The following is a 19,759-nucleotide window of genomic DNA, read 5'->3' on the forward strand; positions in this document are numbered from 1 at the left end:
CATGTCATCTGCACCTTAAACCCCTTCCCCAGTCTTTCCTGTTATTATAGCACCTGTATTCTTCTGGGTTTTTGTTCCTCTGCTTTTAAAGCCAGTGATCCATAAAGACAAAAGGAATTCCAAATTCATGTAGACCTTGGTCCGAGAACTCCCTCTCAGTCTTCCCCCTCCGAATGGGGAGCTGTTAGTAGGTCTCGGCAATATTGCATTGCTAACTCAGCAATGCTAGGTGGAGGTCAGGCCTTGCTGTCTTTCTTTAGTCTGGCCCATTGGCATTATGTGAGGCAGAAATATATGATATATTAATATGCTGCGTAACAATAATATTCTCTGATCCAGCACTGAAATAGGTGTTCCCTATTTTTGTTTCTTTTTTCATTTTTATAGGGTCAGTGATATTAGAAAAAGATTAGACACAGAAATCTTAGTAACTGTTGTTATTTCTAGGTTGAAAATGAAGATGAGATAGAGAATCTCAGACAGCTTCATGATTTGGTATACTCTCAAGCCTGCAGCTGGTTTCAAAATTTAAGAGACAGGTTTCGAAGCCAAATTCTTCAGCATTTTGGATCAATGCCCGGGAGGGAGGAAAACCTTCAGGTATGATGGCTTTGATACTGTTTCCGAAAGTCTCACTTTTTTTGTCAACCTAAATTAGTAGATTTTAAGTTTTATTCTTTTTGTCCTTCTTGCACAACATTTCCTTTTTGTCTTCCGTCTTTAGAATCATGATCATATTCTCTAGTGCAGTGCTATCTGCTACATTTTATGCAGGAAGCGGATGGAAATAAGTGTCCGCTGAGGTTCCTATGGGAGTGAGTACAGGGAGGAGAAAGCCCTTAAATGGAGGATTTTCCAGAGAAGGATAAGAAATCAAAAATGGGACATGGTACCATCTAGTAACTTGTGACTATGAGACATCTGTGCCTTCGAACCAGGCAGCTGTTGCTGTTATTCTTTGACAGTTGAGAAGCAGCATTTTCTACACTTTGAAAAAAAATGTTTTCTTACCTCTCCTTTTATTCCCAACCTTTATCCTGCCACTTCAATTTATTTTTGTCTCTTCATGTTTAGTACTCCACTCCACATGAAGCTGTTGTTCTTAAGGGTCTTGCTCAGGTACTTAGGGATGACATTTAAGCTTAATCTAATCAATGTATAGCAGGCACTTTCTGTGTAAGCAGATCTGTGCGGTCGGCACTGTAAGAAGCATAAAAGAAGGGTCACTATTCTGGAGAATCTGATTTTAGACTCATCAAAGCACTAGCTTTTAGGGATCATCATTTTTTCATTGAATTGAATTCAAGTGTTTGTGGTCAGAAGGTAATAGATTTCATAAAGGAATGGCTATAAATAAATACATGAAGACAGAGAGATAATAGGTTTCACAGTGATGCACACTGCCTCTCATTCCAGTTTTCAAAGGTTGGTCTAAGTCTGTCTGAATCCTTCACCTGAACTTGCAATTTCTATACAGACCATCTCCAAATTGAGAACTCGTTCTGTATCTAGGATGTTATTAGTTGCCACACGTATGTTTGATCCTGGCTACCTGAGCCTGATTCAACTGGATAGAAATAGCTTTTGATAAGGACAAAATTGAATAAGGAAATTTTAAATGTTAACAAACCAACAAACCAACTTGTTGGAACAATTCAACATTACTTTCCCGTCACCTTCACCTTTATGTTTTATTATCCTATCCTCTACCACTGTTTTCTGTTAGTCATGTGTATAAGTCAGGATTCAGTCAGGAAAACAGAAGCAGCCACTCTCTATATTCCAGGGCCTAATGGTTTACTGTAGGATGTAGAGTAGACACAGCGTTGGGAGAGCTGAGGAGTGAAGATCAGGGGCGTCATCAGTAGAGGTCAGGGAACCTGCTGCCACTGGGCTCTGCCTGCCGGCGATGCCCGGTGCTGCTCAGCGCCTTACAGGCAAGCTGTTGTCGTTCCTAGGACTCCCAGGGAAGTCTCCACCAGAATCTCATCTGCTGTGGTGGAGCAGGTGGTCTGCAAGAGTTCTTTGGAACGCTTCTACAAATCTTCCAGCTGCCGCCCTTGGCAACAGTCTCCAGAGAACAACAGCTTCCTTTCTTCCAACTTCACATCTCACAGGAGTGCCTCTCCTTGGCCAAGTCTCACCTGGAACTGAATGGGGAAGGGGGGATTCCCGGAAATGTAATTTCTGATGTCTCTGAAATGCAGAAGGAGGTGATCGTGATGCTGAGTTGGGAACAGACAGTACACAAATACAGAAATCTACTTTGATTCTAAGAGGAGCGTGTTGAGATCAACACTAATGTCACAGCTCCTTTTGTCCTGAAACCTTGTGTTTCATGTTCAGTAAAAAGTAATTCAATGTGTAGTAAAAGTGGCTTAAAAGTTCTTTTATATGAATTCTAGTTCTTTCAATAGCCTGTAGTCATCAGAGGAGCTGCTTTTCTGGAGATAGGTTTATGTTTCAAATGAAACTAGAAGCTGAGACCTTTTTCTGTCTTTCCTAGGATTCAACAATTCTTTGAAGAAATTTTGAAATATCCATTAACTTTTCTTAATGTTTTAAATATCTATTTTAAGAAAGCAGTTCTCAGCTTGGGACAATTTTGCCCCTGTAATGGGACATTTGGCAGTATCTGGAGACATTTTTAACTATGACAACCAGGGAGGTACTACTGGCGTCTAGTAGAGTTCAGAGGTGCTGCTAAATATGCTACAACATACAGGACAGTTCTCATAACAAAGAACCATCTGGTTCCAAATGCGAGTCGCCTGAGCTTGAGAAACTCGCTGTAAGGCGGTGCAATGCAGAGGAAAGAGGGTTGGCTGTGGAGTCAGGTCTGGGTTTGAATCTTGGCTCTGCCACACGTCAGCCGAGGACCTTGGACAGTTTGTATTATATTTCTGAGCTTCAGTTTTCCCATTTAATACGGGCATAGTGATAACCTTCCTTACATGATTGTTTAAAGAATTTGAAATGGGACCTGATGTGGGAAAGTGCTCGATAAAGGCTAGCTTATTGGTGGTTTGTTAACTGTTGTGATTACATAAATACTTGTTTTACTATGAAATGTTGATTGTTTTTAGGTGACTCCCAATGGACCTGCCTGGTGTTGGTGGCTTCTTGCAGTTCTTCCTGTAGATCCCCGCTATCAACTGTCGGTTTTGTCAATGAAGTCTTTCAAAGAACGGTTGACAAAGATACAACATATATTGACCTATTTTTCTAGAGACCAATCTAAGTAACTAACTGCTTGGATATTCCTTTAAAGTTACCCTAATCTGGCTGTGTTGATGGCCAGGTTGTCCGCTGCCTTTCACATCCAGTGCTGGTTTGAGAAATGTAATGAAACTGTTCTGTTTTGGGTTTTTTTTTCCCTTCAACCTCCGGAATCATGTGGTTCTGCAAATGAATACCTTCAACTAGGATTTAGACCACTAAGAACTTGCACAGAAAAACACACAGCAATTGTGTGTTGAACCTCTACATTGTGATGAATTTGCACTATGTACCATATTCTACAGTGAAATGAGAACTCCGTGTGTGTATGTGGAATGCGTGTGTGCGTGGGTGTGGGTAGTATGTGCGCATTTTCTCTGGCTTTAACATTTTCAAAAGAAAAAAAGCCATAGAGAGCAGAACTTGCCTAAGGTCATTTATTGCCCAAGTTTACAACAGTAGGGATACAAGTGTTTGCAAATTGAATTCGCCTCAGATTTCTCTGTCCTAATGCTTATATTTGCACAAGTAGGTAAAGTATGGTATTGAGTGTCACTCTTTGTTGGAAATCCTGCTCTTGCTGAACGGTCTTGACCATTGACTATGACACAGTTTCTTCTTTATGTAAATACTTGCATCCCAATGGCCGACAGGCAATGGATGCAGAACCTAGAGCCAGTTTTCAGGAACAATTGCAAACCTGACATGGTACTGTGCGTCTATTCATAAAACACTTAAAACTGTGAAAATATGGTTTACATTTAATTGTACATAAAGGTAAATGGAGAACTCAATTCAGTACCAGTTAGTTTGTACATTTTAGGGGGCTTTTCACGTTAACTGTCTATCTATGTAATTTATAGTTTGACATGATGTGTTTGTTTTTAAAACTTGCATAGTATAAACCCATTATGGATCTGAGGAAAGAGAAGCTTAATGTAGAACTAAGCTTTTAAAGTATGTTTTATTTTTTAATTCTGGTCTTGGTGCAATTGTTAGTTATGCCTTATTCATATCACAATTAGATCGCCATGCTGTGACATGGTTTATATTCATGCTGTCCTAGATACCTTTTGTAATTATTTGTTGCAGACTGGTGACTGTCCCTATTAACTTTCTTTATGTAAGTAATTTGTAAAAGTTTCTTAAAATTTTTGCTTTTGCTTATTTAATTTTGAATAAAAGCTAAATTCATAATAATTTGTTTTCTTAAATTTTAGGTTAATGTAAAAAAGTTAGTGGAGGTATCAAACTGCATATAGTAAAATAACAAATGAGTTTTGCTTATTGTTTTGAGCCATGAGACATAAATTACAGCTTTCAAAACACTTTTTTGGTCAATTTTTGACCAAACAATGTAGTATTTTTGACCAAACAAACAAGGTAGTGTCTTAAGGAGACTTGCAGCCCTAGAACCATCCTCTAAAGTGCTATTTTTCAACCTTTTAAAAAACCATGTTCCTTTAGGATAAAGATAAAAATCTTACGTACATGTTACCCCCATTTGTACTCCTCTTGGTAACGTACTTGACCATTTCAGTCCCCAGTTTCCCAGCTAGGATTTTCCAAATATAACTAAATCACCTTTTAATGTTGAATGCTTTTATAAAAATATATCCAGAAATGACTGCTTAGAGGACCACCCTTTGCCCCCTCAATTATGGTAATTGAGAATCTGTTCATTAGTTCTGCAGAAAACATTGTCTAAAGCAGCCCATTCCCTAAAAGTACCTTATCAACAGTTTCTAAAGTGTCAGATTAAACTTTCTTGTAATAAAAAACTACTAAATGCCTGTTAAATAGTGTCTGGGTAGTATAAGTAAAAAGTTGAACTATGTAGTCCTCAAAATGTGTATCAGAAGGCAGTGGGAGTTACGTGGTGCTGAATCTACGTCTAATATGCGTGTGTGCGTATGTGTGTACACGCTCACACACACACACACAAATCGGCACTATGCAGTCTCCACATATGCTCACACATACTAACGAGAAGTCCTGTGTTTTACTTATCATTCGACCTTAATTTTGTGATAGATGATCTCTGATAATTACTGTTGTCTATAGATATTTTTTAAATCTCTGGAAACTTTTTCTTATTGTACTTTCCATATAGTTTATTTAAAAAAAAAAAAAGAGAGAGAAAAGGCATGTGACAGATTTTTTTCCCTTATCACTTTGAGTGACTTAAGTTCTGTCATGAATTCAACATTTCAAGCCAAAGTAGCTAGTTGCCGCTTTTATACACCTGTTTGGACAAGTCCAGTTCTTCTTGTTCTCTGCGATCCAACTTGGATCCCTTCACTCAGATGGAACTTTCCTCGCACTTTGCTTATGGCACTCACAGGAGATAGCTGACTTAAATACAGAAACCTCTCCTGAGTATTATGACCGGTGTCTAACAGTTTAAACAGACTTAAGCTCCAAGCATAGGCTGACCGCAACAGGATTGAAATTAATGCCAGTTAAGAAGGGAAATTAGATAAAGATGCAGAGGAGAGCATAGCTTTACAGAAATGGAAGACTATAGGGAAACCTGAAACTGGGAGAGGGTCTTGGAATGCTCCAGCGGATTCCTTAGGGAGGCTCCCCTTTACATGCCTGGATCATTTGGTCCTCTCCCCCACTTGGGCTTGGCAGCGGGCAGCAGGATCGCTTGTCCGGCCAAAGCACATGTGGGCATTGGGCCAAGGAAGACCCATGAAATCTTAACTACAGATTCCCAATAGGATGGAGGGCCCTTGTGCACAGAGAGCAAGCCACAGACCTGCTCACATGTCAGTTTGTTCCAGTATAATCCCACCATCAATAAGGCTGACCGAATGAGCAATCTCAAATGAACAGGGATCCCAAATGAGAAAGATGAGTAAACAATTAAATCCTAGAAATTTGAGGAAAAACATTCTAAACAAGACAACAAACTCAATATCCTTAGGTTTGAGGATGTGTAATTCCAAACAAGATCTGGGAATCTAAAAGATTTCTTCAAACAGCCCCTGACACTAGAAGCATTCAATAAAAGTTTGTTGAATCAATGAGTGAATGATAAAACTAAAGTAGATGAGCTATACAGGAGAATGAATGAATGAAGTGGAGGATTGAGTGGGCGTGCTTTCCAGAACATAGCACAGAGATCAATAGAGTCAGACGATGAGGGAAAACTTGAAACATAGAAGATTGATTCAAATTTTTTATTAGTTTCAGGTGTACAAAACAACGTAATGATTAGACATTTACACCCCTCACACAGTGATAACCCAACAAGTCTACCTGTTTGACACCGTACGTAGCTTACAATCCTATTGACTATATTCCCTGTGCTGTACTTTACATCCCATGACCATGTATATATATTTAATTGTAGTTGACGTTCAGTATTATTTTTATATTAGTTTCAGCTGTTCAGTGCAGTGGTTAGGCACTTTATATAAATTTATTCAATGATCTCTTGATAAGTCTAGTACTCATCTGACACCATACATAGTTTTCACATTATTAACTATCTTCCATACTGTATTTCACATTCCCTGGACTATTTTGTGACTACCAATGTGTACTTCCTAATCCCTTCACCTTTCTCACCCATCCTCCCCCATCTAGCAACCATCAGTTTTTTTCTCTGTGTTTATAAGTCTGTTTCCGTTTTGTTTGCTCTTTTGTTCTGTTCTTTAGATTCCACATGAGTGAGATCATATTGTTTCTGTCTTTCTCAGTCTGACTTAGCATAATATCCTCTAGGTCCATCCATGTTGTTGCAAATGGTAAGATTTCATTGTTTTTTTATGGCAGGGTAATATTCCATTGTATAAATGTACCACCTCTTCTTATCCACTCGTCTATTGATGGGCATTTCAGGTGTTTCCATATCTTGGCTATTGTGAGTAGCGCTGCAGCAAACATAGGGGTGTATAAAGTTTTTCAGATTAGTGTTTTGGATTTCTTTGGATAAATACCCAGGAATGGAATTGCTGGGTCATAAGGTAGTTCCATTTTCAGTTTTTTGAGATACCTCCATACTGATTTCCATAGTAGCTGTACCAATGTTCAATCCCACCAGCAGTGCATGAGGGTTCCCTTTTATCTCCACCCTCCCCAACACTTGTTTGTTGATTTATTGATGATGGCCATTCTGACAGGTGTGAGGTGGTATCTCATTGTGGTTTTTATTTGTATTTCTCTGATGATTAGTGACATTGAGCATCTTTTCATGTCTGTTGACCATCTCTATGTCCTCTTTGGAGAAATGTCTATTCAGGTCCTCTGCCTGAAAATCCAATTTTTTTAATTGGATTGTTTGTGATTCCAGGTTTTAGTGTCTATATAATAGCCATTTCTTAAAAGTAAAAGAGAAGAAACAAATAATACAAGGAATTTTCCCAAAACTAAAGACTAATAAAATAATCTACTTGCTTTCTTAGTGACCAAATTCATCCATTTAAAGGGAAACAATAAGGCAAACTTACACAGATGGACCGAGGACGAACAAAACAGCAGCAGGAACTCAGTTGTGTGGCGCTGCTCTGCAATGAGACGACTGGCTCAGTGATACGTGGGAACTTTCTTCCTAAGCCAATGTTTGAATTCCGACATTCAAAAGTATTTAATATTTTCTGTGGAGAACACATTTATGACCCGGCTTAGTAAACGAGCTCTCTTGCAGACTTGCCTCCAAATAGCTTTGGCTGTTCACTGAAAATGTATCCTTAAAGAATTTTTTTTTGTCACAACTTAAGATATTGAAAAGACTATAGGTTTAATTTCAAAAGGTGGTGAGCACATGTAATTCTCAAAAATCCTGTAAAGTAGGCATTTGTGTACAGATCAGGAAACTGAAACAGTAAGTAGTTAAATAGTTTAGAGGTTGAATTGTGTCCCCCCAAAACATGTTGAAGTCCTACTGCTGGAACCTCAGAGTATGACCTTATTTAGAAATAAGGTCAATTGTGCAGATGTAATTAGTTAAGATAAGGACATACTGGGGTAGTGTGAGCCCTTAGTCCCTTAGGACTAATGTCCTTATAAGACCAGAAGAGAGGACAATGTCATGTGAAGCCCGAAGACAGAGAAAAGACAGCCATGTGGCGATGGAAGCAAAGAACTGAGCCAAGGAATGCCTGAGGGTACCAGCAAGCTGGAAGAGGCAAGGAAGAATCCTCCCCTAAAGGTTATGGAGGGAACATGACCTTGGTGACATCTTGATTTTGGACTTTTAGTCTCCACTGTTGTGAGAGACTATATTGTTTGAAGGCACCCAGTTTGGGGTAAGTTGTTACGGCAGCCTCATTTCAGCCCGACACAAGGATTATGATGCAAAGACTATAGGAGAGTGGTGCTGAAACTCGTGGAAACCTTTCAGATTAGAACTGATTCTAGTAACTCATCTCTTACAATTAATTCGAGAGTTGGAGAATTGATAGGCAGACATAAAATTGCCAAAAATGAGGAAAGAAAAGGACTTAGGGACAAATCAGCAGGTAATACTCAAAATAATCATGCCTTAGGCTCCAGAAACATCTGTACATAAATCTACTCAAGAGGAGCTGGTAAATGCAACACACATAGATAAGGAAAACCATCCTCCCACCCCAAGTCAAAATACCTGAATGATTCTAACACTTCATGTGTATAGTAGTTAATGAATACCTGTAGAAAGACTGCCTATCAATACAAACATGAACAAAGTATTTCACGTAGCACTAACCTGGTTCCGTTTTCAAAATGAAGAGCTCAATGGGGTTTGTAGGGAAATGGAAATGTCATGAAGTCATGTCCTTAAGTTATTTTCATTCTTAATTTTACAGATACTTATGCTAGTTCTGCACCATATTGGTGACAATATATGAAAGTTAAAAATATCAAATGGAGAGACTCTAGATCTCTTTCAGTAAGACAGTACTGTATTCACAATTAGATCTTTGGTTCCAAAAATATTTATTAACCTTTACCTTGTGCCCAGCACTGGGACAGTTACTTGAAATACTCGTATCGGCCCTTGAGAACTAAACTTACAGTTTCTGATCTCATAAAAACGTGTCAAAAAACACCTACAGTCCATTTCTCCATTGGGTAATCTGGTAATTTGCCAAATGTCCCAAATTTCTAACAATTTCTGTCTAGATTATTACTTAAATCTCTTTACTGGTAGGGACACACAAGCGTCACCTGGTGGCTAGGAAGATTAACTGCAGGCTGAAATGTCAGGCTTTTAGACCTGCTCATTGTAGCCTGTTTTCCTGCACAGTGCCTGGGTGGGGAGGAAGTGGAGGAGATAGGAGGACTTGCTTGTAAATATCTAGGTTCAGATGTCCTTCCTGCTTCCCACGGGTAACCAGAAAGACTTGCAAATGCAGTGAAGAATACTGCCCAAACCCAAAAGTAAGGGTTGGGCTGACTGCTCACCACTCACTGATGTAGATGATTGTCTTGGTGGTTTGTTTTAATATAATAAGAATAATACACATTTTAAAAGAAAAATAATATGGACATATAAAAAGCTAAATATTCTCACTATTCCTCCCCACCATTCCAATTATCGAACCCTCTAAGTTTGGACATGTTTTTAGATGGAAGAGGCTTTCTGGAGGTTTCTGCATACTAAATTGGTAGAAAATTGGAAAAAATGCAGCAGGAGGCACCGTCTGCCACATTTCCTTAGTTGCAGAAATAAGTCTCAATAAATCTAAAATGTCCCCCATGAGCTTTCAAAGATCAAAAATTGACACTAACGTGACTATCAAATCTCAACCTTCATGCTGTCTATTAAAATGGTACCATTTTAAGACTATGTGTAGTACATTTCCGCCTTCACCACTATCTTTTATAGTTTATCCCCCATTTAGTTAAGACTTTCTTGCCACATGTGTTGAAGTACGAAAAGTTAGAGTGAGTCAATTGTCAAAAAACTCTTTTTAACAGTTCTCTGGCCCTAAAGACATCTGCATCTTTGTAAGCTCCTCAATATACACAGTTATCTACTTTGTATTGAAGTAGTATCTACTACAGGGGTGTGCAAACTGCGGCCCGCGGGCCAACTGCAGCCCATGATCCATTATTAATTGGCCCACAACAAATTCCAAAAATATATTTAGTTTACTTAAACCAGGTGAGGCAAAACGTACTTCACCTTGAGTGAGTGGCCCGGCTGTTTGTGTATTTTACCGCATATGGCCCTTGGTGAAAAACGTTGAAAAAAGTTTGGACACCGCTGCTCTACTACATTGATAGTATTGACGAGATTCTGGTTTTAGGCTGAGGAAGATAACCAGAGCATACTCCCCCAGCAATCCATCACCGTGTTCTTTACATCTGTCATGTGGGGTGTCAGGAGGGGCCTCTGTCCCTGCTTCCCACAGAAGAACACAGGACATGGTGAAGCCAAAAAGGAACACCCACGGAGCCATAGGTAGGGGAGTCATACCTCTATAGTCTCGCTGGCGGCTGGGTTGGAGACACAGGAAGCAGGAGCCACACGACCCACAACCCACCGTCCGCTCCTCTGCCAACCAACCCCTCTTGCTACCTGCAATGCGCCTCTCTGCAGTCTGCAATCCACAATCCGCAATCCACACTTGTTAGCTTAGCCATGGCAGTTATATTAGTGGCTAATGGCTAACCGGTAACAGCTGGCGGCCAACTAGTCACAGCTGATGACCATCCAGTCACAGCTGATGGCCATCTACTACCTAAGCCAGCACCTTTCCACGTGAGGCCGAGAGCCTGGAAACTGCCCTCTGGGGCTCTGTCCCCACGATGTCCTCAGCAACTGTGAGTATATGTCACTGACATTCCTGTAACGCTCTTGGACTTGGTTACATCTTCAATTCAAGCCAGTCCTTGGCCCTGCAACCTGAGAAATTGCTGTGGGCCAGGAGAGCTCTGGCCATAGAGGCATCAGTAAGTGTTCCTTCTGGTTCTGTTGTGAAGCCAGTTACTTCTCTGTATTCACTCATGAAATGAATACACTCAAACATTTAGTATGTCCCACCAGCCAGATGCTTGGCAACAAAAATAAATCACACCAAGTCCCTGCCCTCAGGGAGCTCTCATTATGGTGGGAAAGATGAATGGAGAAAAAGTGATTAGAACCCAAGGCCAAGTGCAGTGATTGGCATACACCTAGGGAATGATGTAAACTTTGAAGATGGTCGTTTAATCCATGAAGGTTGCATGGCAATGGGGTGTTATGCTAGGGTTCTGGAGGGAGGGACTCCAGGCTGCCTTACAGATGAATAATGTTTGATCAGGTGAAAAGGAGGGGGAGTGAGCTCTAGAGGGAGCAGGATGAGCAAAAGCCTAAAATTCTTCTCTATAAATCACCGTAACTACTAAGGAAGACAGGTACACTTCTTTTTGGACACAAAACAGTAAACCTGTGATGGTTAAGATAAGAGTGATTTAAATAAGTAGTGATTCAAATACTGTGAAATTTCAACAACTTCACTGCATTGATAAGCACACATACATGTTTGGTTTATCCCATAAATGCAAAAAAAATGCATAAATCCATCTCTGCTTTTAAACTGCAATACTGGGGAAAAGAATATTAGATTGCTTTTTGATAAAAGGAATGTTAGGTATTGAACATTAGGAGAATAAAAACATAAATCCCCCCATTCTGTTAAGTCACCGCCTTCTGTCCTCTTTCTGTGTTCTAAGTATTTGTTGAAGTCTTGTATTTAATGGACTCATCTCCAGTTCTCTGTCTCTGTGGATTAGTAACATTTTTATTTCAATACTCTGTTTCAGTGCAGTTTTTTCAAGTAAAGAAAATAAACTTATTTGGTCATTATATTTTTTAATTTGGAGCCCCAAATTAATCTGTCACCATTAAAAATGGGGTTAGATGTCCAATGAAGAAAATCACTCACTAGGTTTATGTGTTTTTTCGCCACTAGATGGTGCTGCCACATTTGAAGATGAAACATGGGGCTCCTCAAGTCAGCTTCAGAGGAAGTTGGGTAGATCCACGTTCTTACGGACTTTTCTCTAATTTGGACAAAAAATATTTAAGACCTATATATATATACTTATATATATGGACCAGTATATATATAAATATATGGACCTATATATATACACACACACATACATATGTGTATATACATATATGTATGTGTGTGTGTGTGTGTGTGTGTATATATATATATATATATATATAAACTTTTAGAAAAACATTGTCCATATTAGAAGGGGAACACTTTTTAATCATAATCTTTGAAGCCTGAAAGATAAATGAATTTTTTGCTATTATTTGCTAGATGTTAAATCTTAGATGAGTTATTTAACTTTTCCAAGCCTGTTTTCTTATATATAAAATGATGAAAATAATAACTATCTCATATTTTGTAGGAGTTAAATATTTATTACATATCTCACAGGGGCATGTAACAGGTACACAAAAAATGCTAAGAATGATTATCATTAGAATAAACATTAGGACTTTAAGATGATCACTTCAAAGGCCCATATAATTTCTGGTATCATTAGTTACAAAATGAATTATTTCTTCTCCCTCCCATCCATACCTCACTTGAATGGTGAAGGAATCGGTTTTTTCTTTTTTCTTTTTTTTTAACAAGAGAAAGTAACCAAATTTAATATATATGTATGGAAACCCCACATGCATGAGAGAGTCAGAGACCCTACATGCAAGAGAGGTTCAGAGATAGAAAGGGAACATGGATATATAAGACATCCTGAGTTAGGGATGAGGTAAGGTGCCTTGGGGACTTCAAAGGGTCATTGCAGGATGACAAGAGGAGCTTGTTTGTTCTTTTTTAAGTGAAGCAATGATTACAGTTTTTTGTTTTGCTTTTTTTAATGGTTATATGTAAAAGTGAGTGAATGACCCACTTGAACTATTATCTCTGAAGAAATGGGCCCAGATCGTATGTACTCAGTAGGTCACATAGACATTTCTGGGGCCAGCTCAAGTGGATTTCCCCTTCTGTGATCCTCACACTGTGTTTGTACTGTGAGGCACTGCCCCAATGCCTGATTTTTCAGTTCTTCCTTGAGAAACCTCAGTATCCTTACAATAAATTCCTTAACCTGCTTACCTTAGCTTCATTGGGATTCTGTTACTCATAAACACATGAACCTTATCTAATGCAGCAAGGTGAAATAATGTATTATTTTAACAGCACCAACATTTCTCTTAGGGATGAAACTGTTTTTGCCTGAGAAAAATACCATGAAAAGTAGCTTAGAATTTATGGGAAAATCCCTAAGCCATAACTTGGCAGGAGACAGCTGCAGAGCTACAGAAGGAACGTGCAGGAATCTGAAGGTGGAGAAGAGCAGCGCCCTGTGTGTGTGTTTGCTATGGCTGGGGGAAAAGTCGAGAGGGAACACCTGCATTACGATATCCTCTGGCTAAAGGATTCAACAAAAGTGGAAAGCAATTGGAGGTGACAAAAAAAACCACAGTAAACCAGGCTCCTCTTCCCAAACTGTGGGAATTGAAGGGATTCAGAGCTATCACTGCACATGGAGTTGTTTTAAACCAGTTTTACTTTGATTTCAAAAATTAGACTACTTCTGACATTGCAATTATACTACTAAGACAACGTTAACCACTGCATTTTCTGTTTTAAAACCATCAGTTGTTATTGTCACACTTTAATTTCATCTTGTTAACATTTTTTTCGAAATGTTTCACTTACATTTAACTCCTTAGTAATGATCTCAGTTATCCATCTAATTGACCAAACCAAATATTTTCATTCAGCACATGTTTACTGAGCATCTTCTAGACATTAAATTTGAAAGTTGAATGTTGCCTAGATTGATTCATGCATCTTGAAGTCGAGCTAGAGAGAGAATATTTACTGCAGCGACAAGCAAGTAATTTAAAATCATGACCAGTGCTATCAATGATATTTTCTTTACTTGAATGAATCCAATAGGATGTGGATGTAAAGAAGAAGAGGGCTGGATGACTTATTCTAGATACAGTGGTCCAGGGAAACATTTTTGATGAGCACGAGAAGCAGCCATGCATGGGAAGAGTTACAGGTGGGAACATAATATGTGTGAAGGCTCTGAGGTGGGAAAGACCCGTCATAGTTGAGAGCCAGGAGTAACCTTTCAGAAATGCAGTTCTCCTGAGTCAGAGGAGACAGTGGTCTAGTGAGGAATTGGGAGAGGAAGCCCTTTTCAGAAATTTTTCTGTTCCAATGAGCCATTAGATCACCCCTTCAGGCACGGTGACAGACACATTTCCTATCTTTAAATTACTTCCTCCCTGTATTTCCCATAACACAGGGCCAGGCACGAATTGCTGACTCCACACAAAATCCGGTGCCTATTCTTTGCACGAGGTAGACTCTTACTTGGCTGCGTTTTGAAATCGTAAGGTCGCCATCACTAAACCACACGCACTTAATCCACTGAGGCTACAGGATGAAATGTGCTACAGCACATCCCTGCTCCTTTTTGCTTCCAGAGGCCACATGTGAAAACTGACCTCATTGTGTTTTAGCCACACCTCATGGCTCATGGCAGCACTCAATAGGAGAATAATCACAGTGGGGCAGGACAGCTACCATGAGAAAAGGAGAAATTACTAGGAGGGGAAACCAAAGTCGGCTACAAAGGGAAAGTTAAAGGGACCCTCCGGCTATGACAATAACTCATTGAAGGAAAGGATATTATTTACCTTATATAGTAATTCCACAGCAGTTGGCTTGCAGAAAAATAATGATGTTAAAATCCTCAAGTTACCAAAAGGAAACCTTAGTCTTCATGTGGGAGTGTTATCACCACTTCCTCCGTGCTTTACTGGAATTTCTATTATCTGATAAGTGGTAGTAGCAAAAGGCTTTTAGATGGTAATCAAGAAATATGGGTCTTCTCCAAAGTACTATGTGATCTTGGACAAATCTTCATTTTTTCGGGCCTCATTTTTCCCCATCCATATAATTAAGGGTGCAGACTATTTTCCGAGCTCTTCCACTTCTAAATATGACGATGCCGTAGGAGAACAGAGTGAAATCGTAAATAGATGGGGAAGATTGGATTCAGCAGAGGTTGATAAGAGTTTCGCCTTTGTCATTTAAGTTGTTTGATTTTGAGAAAAATTCATAACCTTTCTAACCTTAATTTCTTCATCTCTAAAATGGAATCATAAAAATAATGATAGATGACTTCATTACATCTGGTTAAAGTCAAATGAGATGACAGAGGTGAAAACTTTGTAAACTAAAGGTCAGCATAAATGTGTTTTATTACTATAATTATAATGACAAAAATAAAAATAAACAACACCAATCAGTACTTATTATTTTAAAGGCTGTGAATATGGAGTCTCTTCATCTTCACAACAGCCCTGTGGGAGATTACAATTACTATCACCATTTCCCAGAGGAGGAAACCAAGACAGAGGACATTAAGGCTTGGTTGGTGGCAGAAGGCAATTAGGCTCCAGGCCACAGCTTGGCTTCTTGGTCAGTTCTAATCCTTGAAATTTGATGTGAAGGAACATCATAGACTTAATGTGACTACAAATGATGGGTAGTTCTACTCTTAAAACTTCTTCGGTCATTTTATAAGTTGAAAAACCTATCTTTTTTTTGTTTTTGGTGAAATTATCCCAAATGATTCATGTATTCACAATCATGCATGAAAACACATGGTTTTAGAATTTTCCCTAAAATGTTTATGATAAAAGTAATCAGGATGACCACCAAATAGCACTCCTATTCAAAGAGAGATTCTGGAAGGGAAATGTAGCAAGTTTAAACACATAGTTCCCAAATCTCAGCAAAACCAAAACCAAACAAACCAAAAGTTTTGCTCATTTTTAAGTTTTTGTTTTGTGTGTATACAGACTTAGCTTCTGTGAAGCCATCCTACGTCCCCATGTCCATCTCCAGCAAGAACTTAGGAAAAATGTCTGTGTCTTAATCCAACTCAGGCCTCCTGCACGAAGGCTGCACTAATGACAGGCATATTTCTGTGGCGGAATTTCAAAAGCAACAAGCAACAATTTAATTAGCTCCAACTCAGTAAATCTCCATGAACTCTAACAAATCAATAAACCCTAAGTTTCACTAGCACTTAGCAGCAGAAGAGTATTCATGGTGAACCATGATGCCGAACATTTTGGCAATCAACATGGAATATTTATAATTTTCTGAGAATAACTAACGATGGAAAATGGCATTAAAATGCATCAGACTTCATTTAATTCTGCTAGAATTTTTGATTCAGAAAGAACTCACACGAAAGCATATAAAATAAAACACAGGAAACCCTCAATTGATAAATGGTCAAAGGATAGATAATTTGCAAAATAACTTCTCAAAAAAAATGACTGAATTAATATTTTATGTAGGAAAATGCTAATCCTGCTGGAATAGGTCATACCGTGTTACTCATATGTGGGTTATACATACTTATCATACAATTCCCTCACTTAAAAAATTCCTTACATTAAGCAGTCTCTAGGATCTGCCTGAAATCTCGTTTGGGTTAGCACTGCTTTGGATTAAGAGGTGATTTTCAGCTTCGATAGAAGGGGTCTTACTTGAGACTTTGTGAGAGTTTTGAGCAAAGAATCTAATGAGATAAGCCAGATAAGCATGTGTCCCAGGCACCCAGCTTCACCTTCTTCAAGGTACACACCCTCCCCATACCCACTAGACGTAGTACAGTTCAAATCTGGCAGATGTACCCCATTTCTTTAGGGGTGACTCCTGGACTATCTATAGAAGTAGAATGTAGGATTTCTTCCTTTGAAGTCATAAAAAGAACTTTAAGTTTTCAAGAGTGGTAGGCTAGTGAAATGTTGTTATTCCTGCATCCTCATAGGATTACTCTTTTTAGGGTTTTCATTGCCTAGTCCTGCTGACCTTGCTAATCAGTATGGATTAGGTTTGACTGTGAGTGATGGAAAACTCAAAATACCCTTTTCCTAAACATGATAGAAGAGTCTGAATAGGTGGTAAAGGGCTGACTCCGAACCCTTCCTCTACTTGCTCTGTAGTACCTGGCCTCACCCTCGTGCTCCAAGAGTGTAAAAGCCATATTCTAGGCAGCAGAATGGAGGGAAAGGTAAGGAAGCATTTTTTGTGATGGTTCTAAATATATCTGCAAATCCTTTGACACATCAAGAGGGAGTGTATATGTCCCCTTCCCTTGAACCTGGTCAGGCCTTTAGAAAGTGTCAGAAGGGATTCTGTGTGATATCCCAGGTAAGTAGAAATGGACATGAAACTTCTGTCAGTTTCTCTTGGGATATTCATCCTAAGACCCTTCAGCCATCATGTAAGAGTCTGACTACCATGAAATCTCCATGGAGGGAGGGAGGAGATAGGAGTGGTGAGGAAATAGGAGGGAGAGACTGAGAGCTCCTTATGCCGAGAGTAGATAAAAGGAGGCACATGTTCCTTTAAGTGGCTCCAGAAATAAGAAAATGAGTGAAGAAAACCAGATTGGGACCAATTTTTGTTGGAGGCATCTTTATCACTGCTAGCTTCAAGGAAATGGCCATTTCTGGAAAAAGGCACCTGTTCCGGAGCTCCTTTCCTGCAGCCTACTCCTCTTTCACACACTCAGGAAGTATTAATTGGGCACCTATGGTGTCCTGGATGTCTCGCTTTGCCTTGAGGCAAAGTCTCTGAACTTGAGTTCCTCTCGGCCTATTCTTAGGTTAATTGGAATTTTCTAGATAATGGTGTGTTCAAAACAAAATACAGAAATTAAGTGGATAGTAAGGATATAAGTAGAGCTGACAGTACACTTTGTTTTAATTCAAATGTATTTATTAACCTCATGGGTGGCCTTTTTAACAAGTGAAAGTGATGCTTTAAATTTAAAAATACTTTACTAATAAAATAGTATTTTATCAATTTGGCATATTGGGGTTCCATTGCAAAATAGTTTGAAAACCATTGATCATATAGGAATCCCCATCCAGCAGCCTGTATCAGTGGTTATCTGTTTTGTCCCTCCAGTGACAAGGTAACCTATTCCATTTTCAGAAGTTCTACCAGAAGTGTTTTCTTTCTACCTTTGTTATTTCATGTTTGGATGTTTACTGACCTGTCACTGACTTTGATTTCCATGAAATCTCATGGAGACGACAGTTTTTGTCTTTGATCTCACATACCTGTTATTACAGAAGCTCCTCTACTTCTACAATCTGGTTAGGCTCTGCAAAAGAAATGACCCCAAAACCTAGACGCTTAAAACAAAAGCAGTTTATTATATCTCATGATTCTGTGGGCTGACCGGTGGTTTCCTGGTGGCCTCACCTGGGGTCATCTGAGTGACTGCATTCATTGGCTGACTGTCTGCCAATGTGTCCATCCGGCTAGGTGTCTGCCAGGCCACCTTGGTTCTCCACATGGTCTTTCCACGTCGCCAGCTTGGCTGCTTCACCGCGTTTTGATCTCGGTGTAGTTGGACTTTTTTACATGTGGCGACAAAAAGGGGGAGAACGCAGAAAATGCCAGTCTCATAAGTCCAGGCCTCAGAAGCTCCAGAATGTCATTTCTGTTGCATTCTGACAGGGACAAATGTTAAAGCAAGAAAAGCAAGTTACAAGTCCAGGCCAGATTCAACGGGAGAGGAAATAGATTCCACTTTTTAGGGAAGAAGCAGCGGAGGAGGGAGTTGTTGATGTCCGTATTTGCCTACAACCAACTACATCCCAGAAGACTGTAATAAGGCATTTCCCTGCCATAGGTTCCAATGGCAGAGAGAGGTTTATGCCCATGGTCCTTGGATGCATTTTCATCCAATAGAACAGCTTGTTCTATAAGAACAAAAGAAAGTTCTATAAGAGCTTTAAAAGCAGATAGTCTTTTCCTACTTGTTAGTGTAGGAGAGGCAGAACTTTACCTCTACCCTTTTGGGGTCTCCAGCTGGGCCTGAGAATTAATTAAATAGATGTAAGATAGATTAACAGGAGAAAAATATAAATTTTGTTTTTAAATGTGCATGGAAATCTCCCCACTAAAATGAAGAAGTGGCAAAACCCAATGCTTCTATATTAAGTTGAACAGAGAGGCAATTATGGAAAAGTAACTAAACTAAACAGGGAAGCTAAAGGAGAATGATAATTATTTTAACAAAGTCTATTTGCACAGAAGTCTCTTGTCTCTGAGTCTCTGGTGATAAAAATGTTTCTTTCCTCCTGTAGGGGAGGACATCTTGCACATGGCAATTTTATCTCCTGCTTTCAGGAAGAAAAGAGATCAGAGATCAGAGATCAGAGAGATCAGAGCACCCTTCTTGTACCTGCTGATTTTCAAGTGTCTTTCCCTCCATACAATTCTTATGCCAAAGTGGCATATTTGGGGGTGGCATATCCTGCCACCTTTCACTAGCATAAGTTCCACTCACACCTATTTCCAAATCAGATCAGTTTTAACTATATGGAAAATCTTGGGCAGGGATCTCTTCCCCTAAAAGATGGTCACACATGTGGTGGGGAGTTATCTAGCAATTAATTTGTTTATGCAGCTTGGTCCCCCAACTGAGGCAGCAAATGGAAGCTGACGCCCAGCCCTTGTTCCACTCACTGAGCCTTGTATCC

At 39.3% G+C, this 19,759-nt stretch overlaps 1 protein-coding gene across 2 annotated transcripts in view; it reads left to right on the plus strand.

Annotated features, from left to right (window-relative positions):
- The window catches only part of LONRF1 (LON peptidase N-terminal domain and ring finger 1), a 28,951-nt gene extending 23,960 nt beyond the window's left edge, over positions 1 to 4,991 (plus strand). Inside the window, exons 11-12 of one of the 2 annotated variants that reach the window (XM_081046633.1) lie at positions 448 to 600; positions 3,087 to 4,991. In XM_081046633.1, coding sequence (XP_080902759.1) covers positions 448 to 600; positions 3,087 to 3,245 — 312 coding nt within the window. In that variant the 3' untranslated portion in view covers positions 3,246 to 4,991. Of the gene's footprint in view, positions 1 to 447; positions 601 to 1,958 lie in introns of both variants that reach the window. The other variant, XM_081046632.1, reaches the window with a different exon arrangement.
- Positions 4,992 to 19,759: the final 14,768 nt, after the last annotated feature.

The sequence above is a fragment of the Rhinolophus hipposideros genome (genome assembly GCF_964194185.1).
Source record: "Rhinolophus hipposideros genome assembly, chromosome: 4".
NCBI classification, from domain to species: Eukaryota; Metazoa; Chordata; class Mammalia; order Chiroptera; family Rhinolophidae; genus Rhinolophus; species Rhinolophus hipposideros.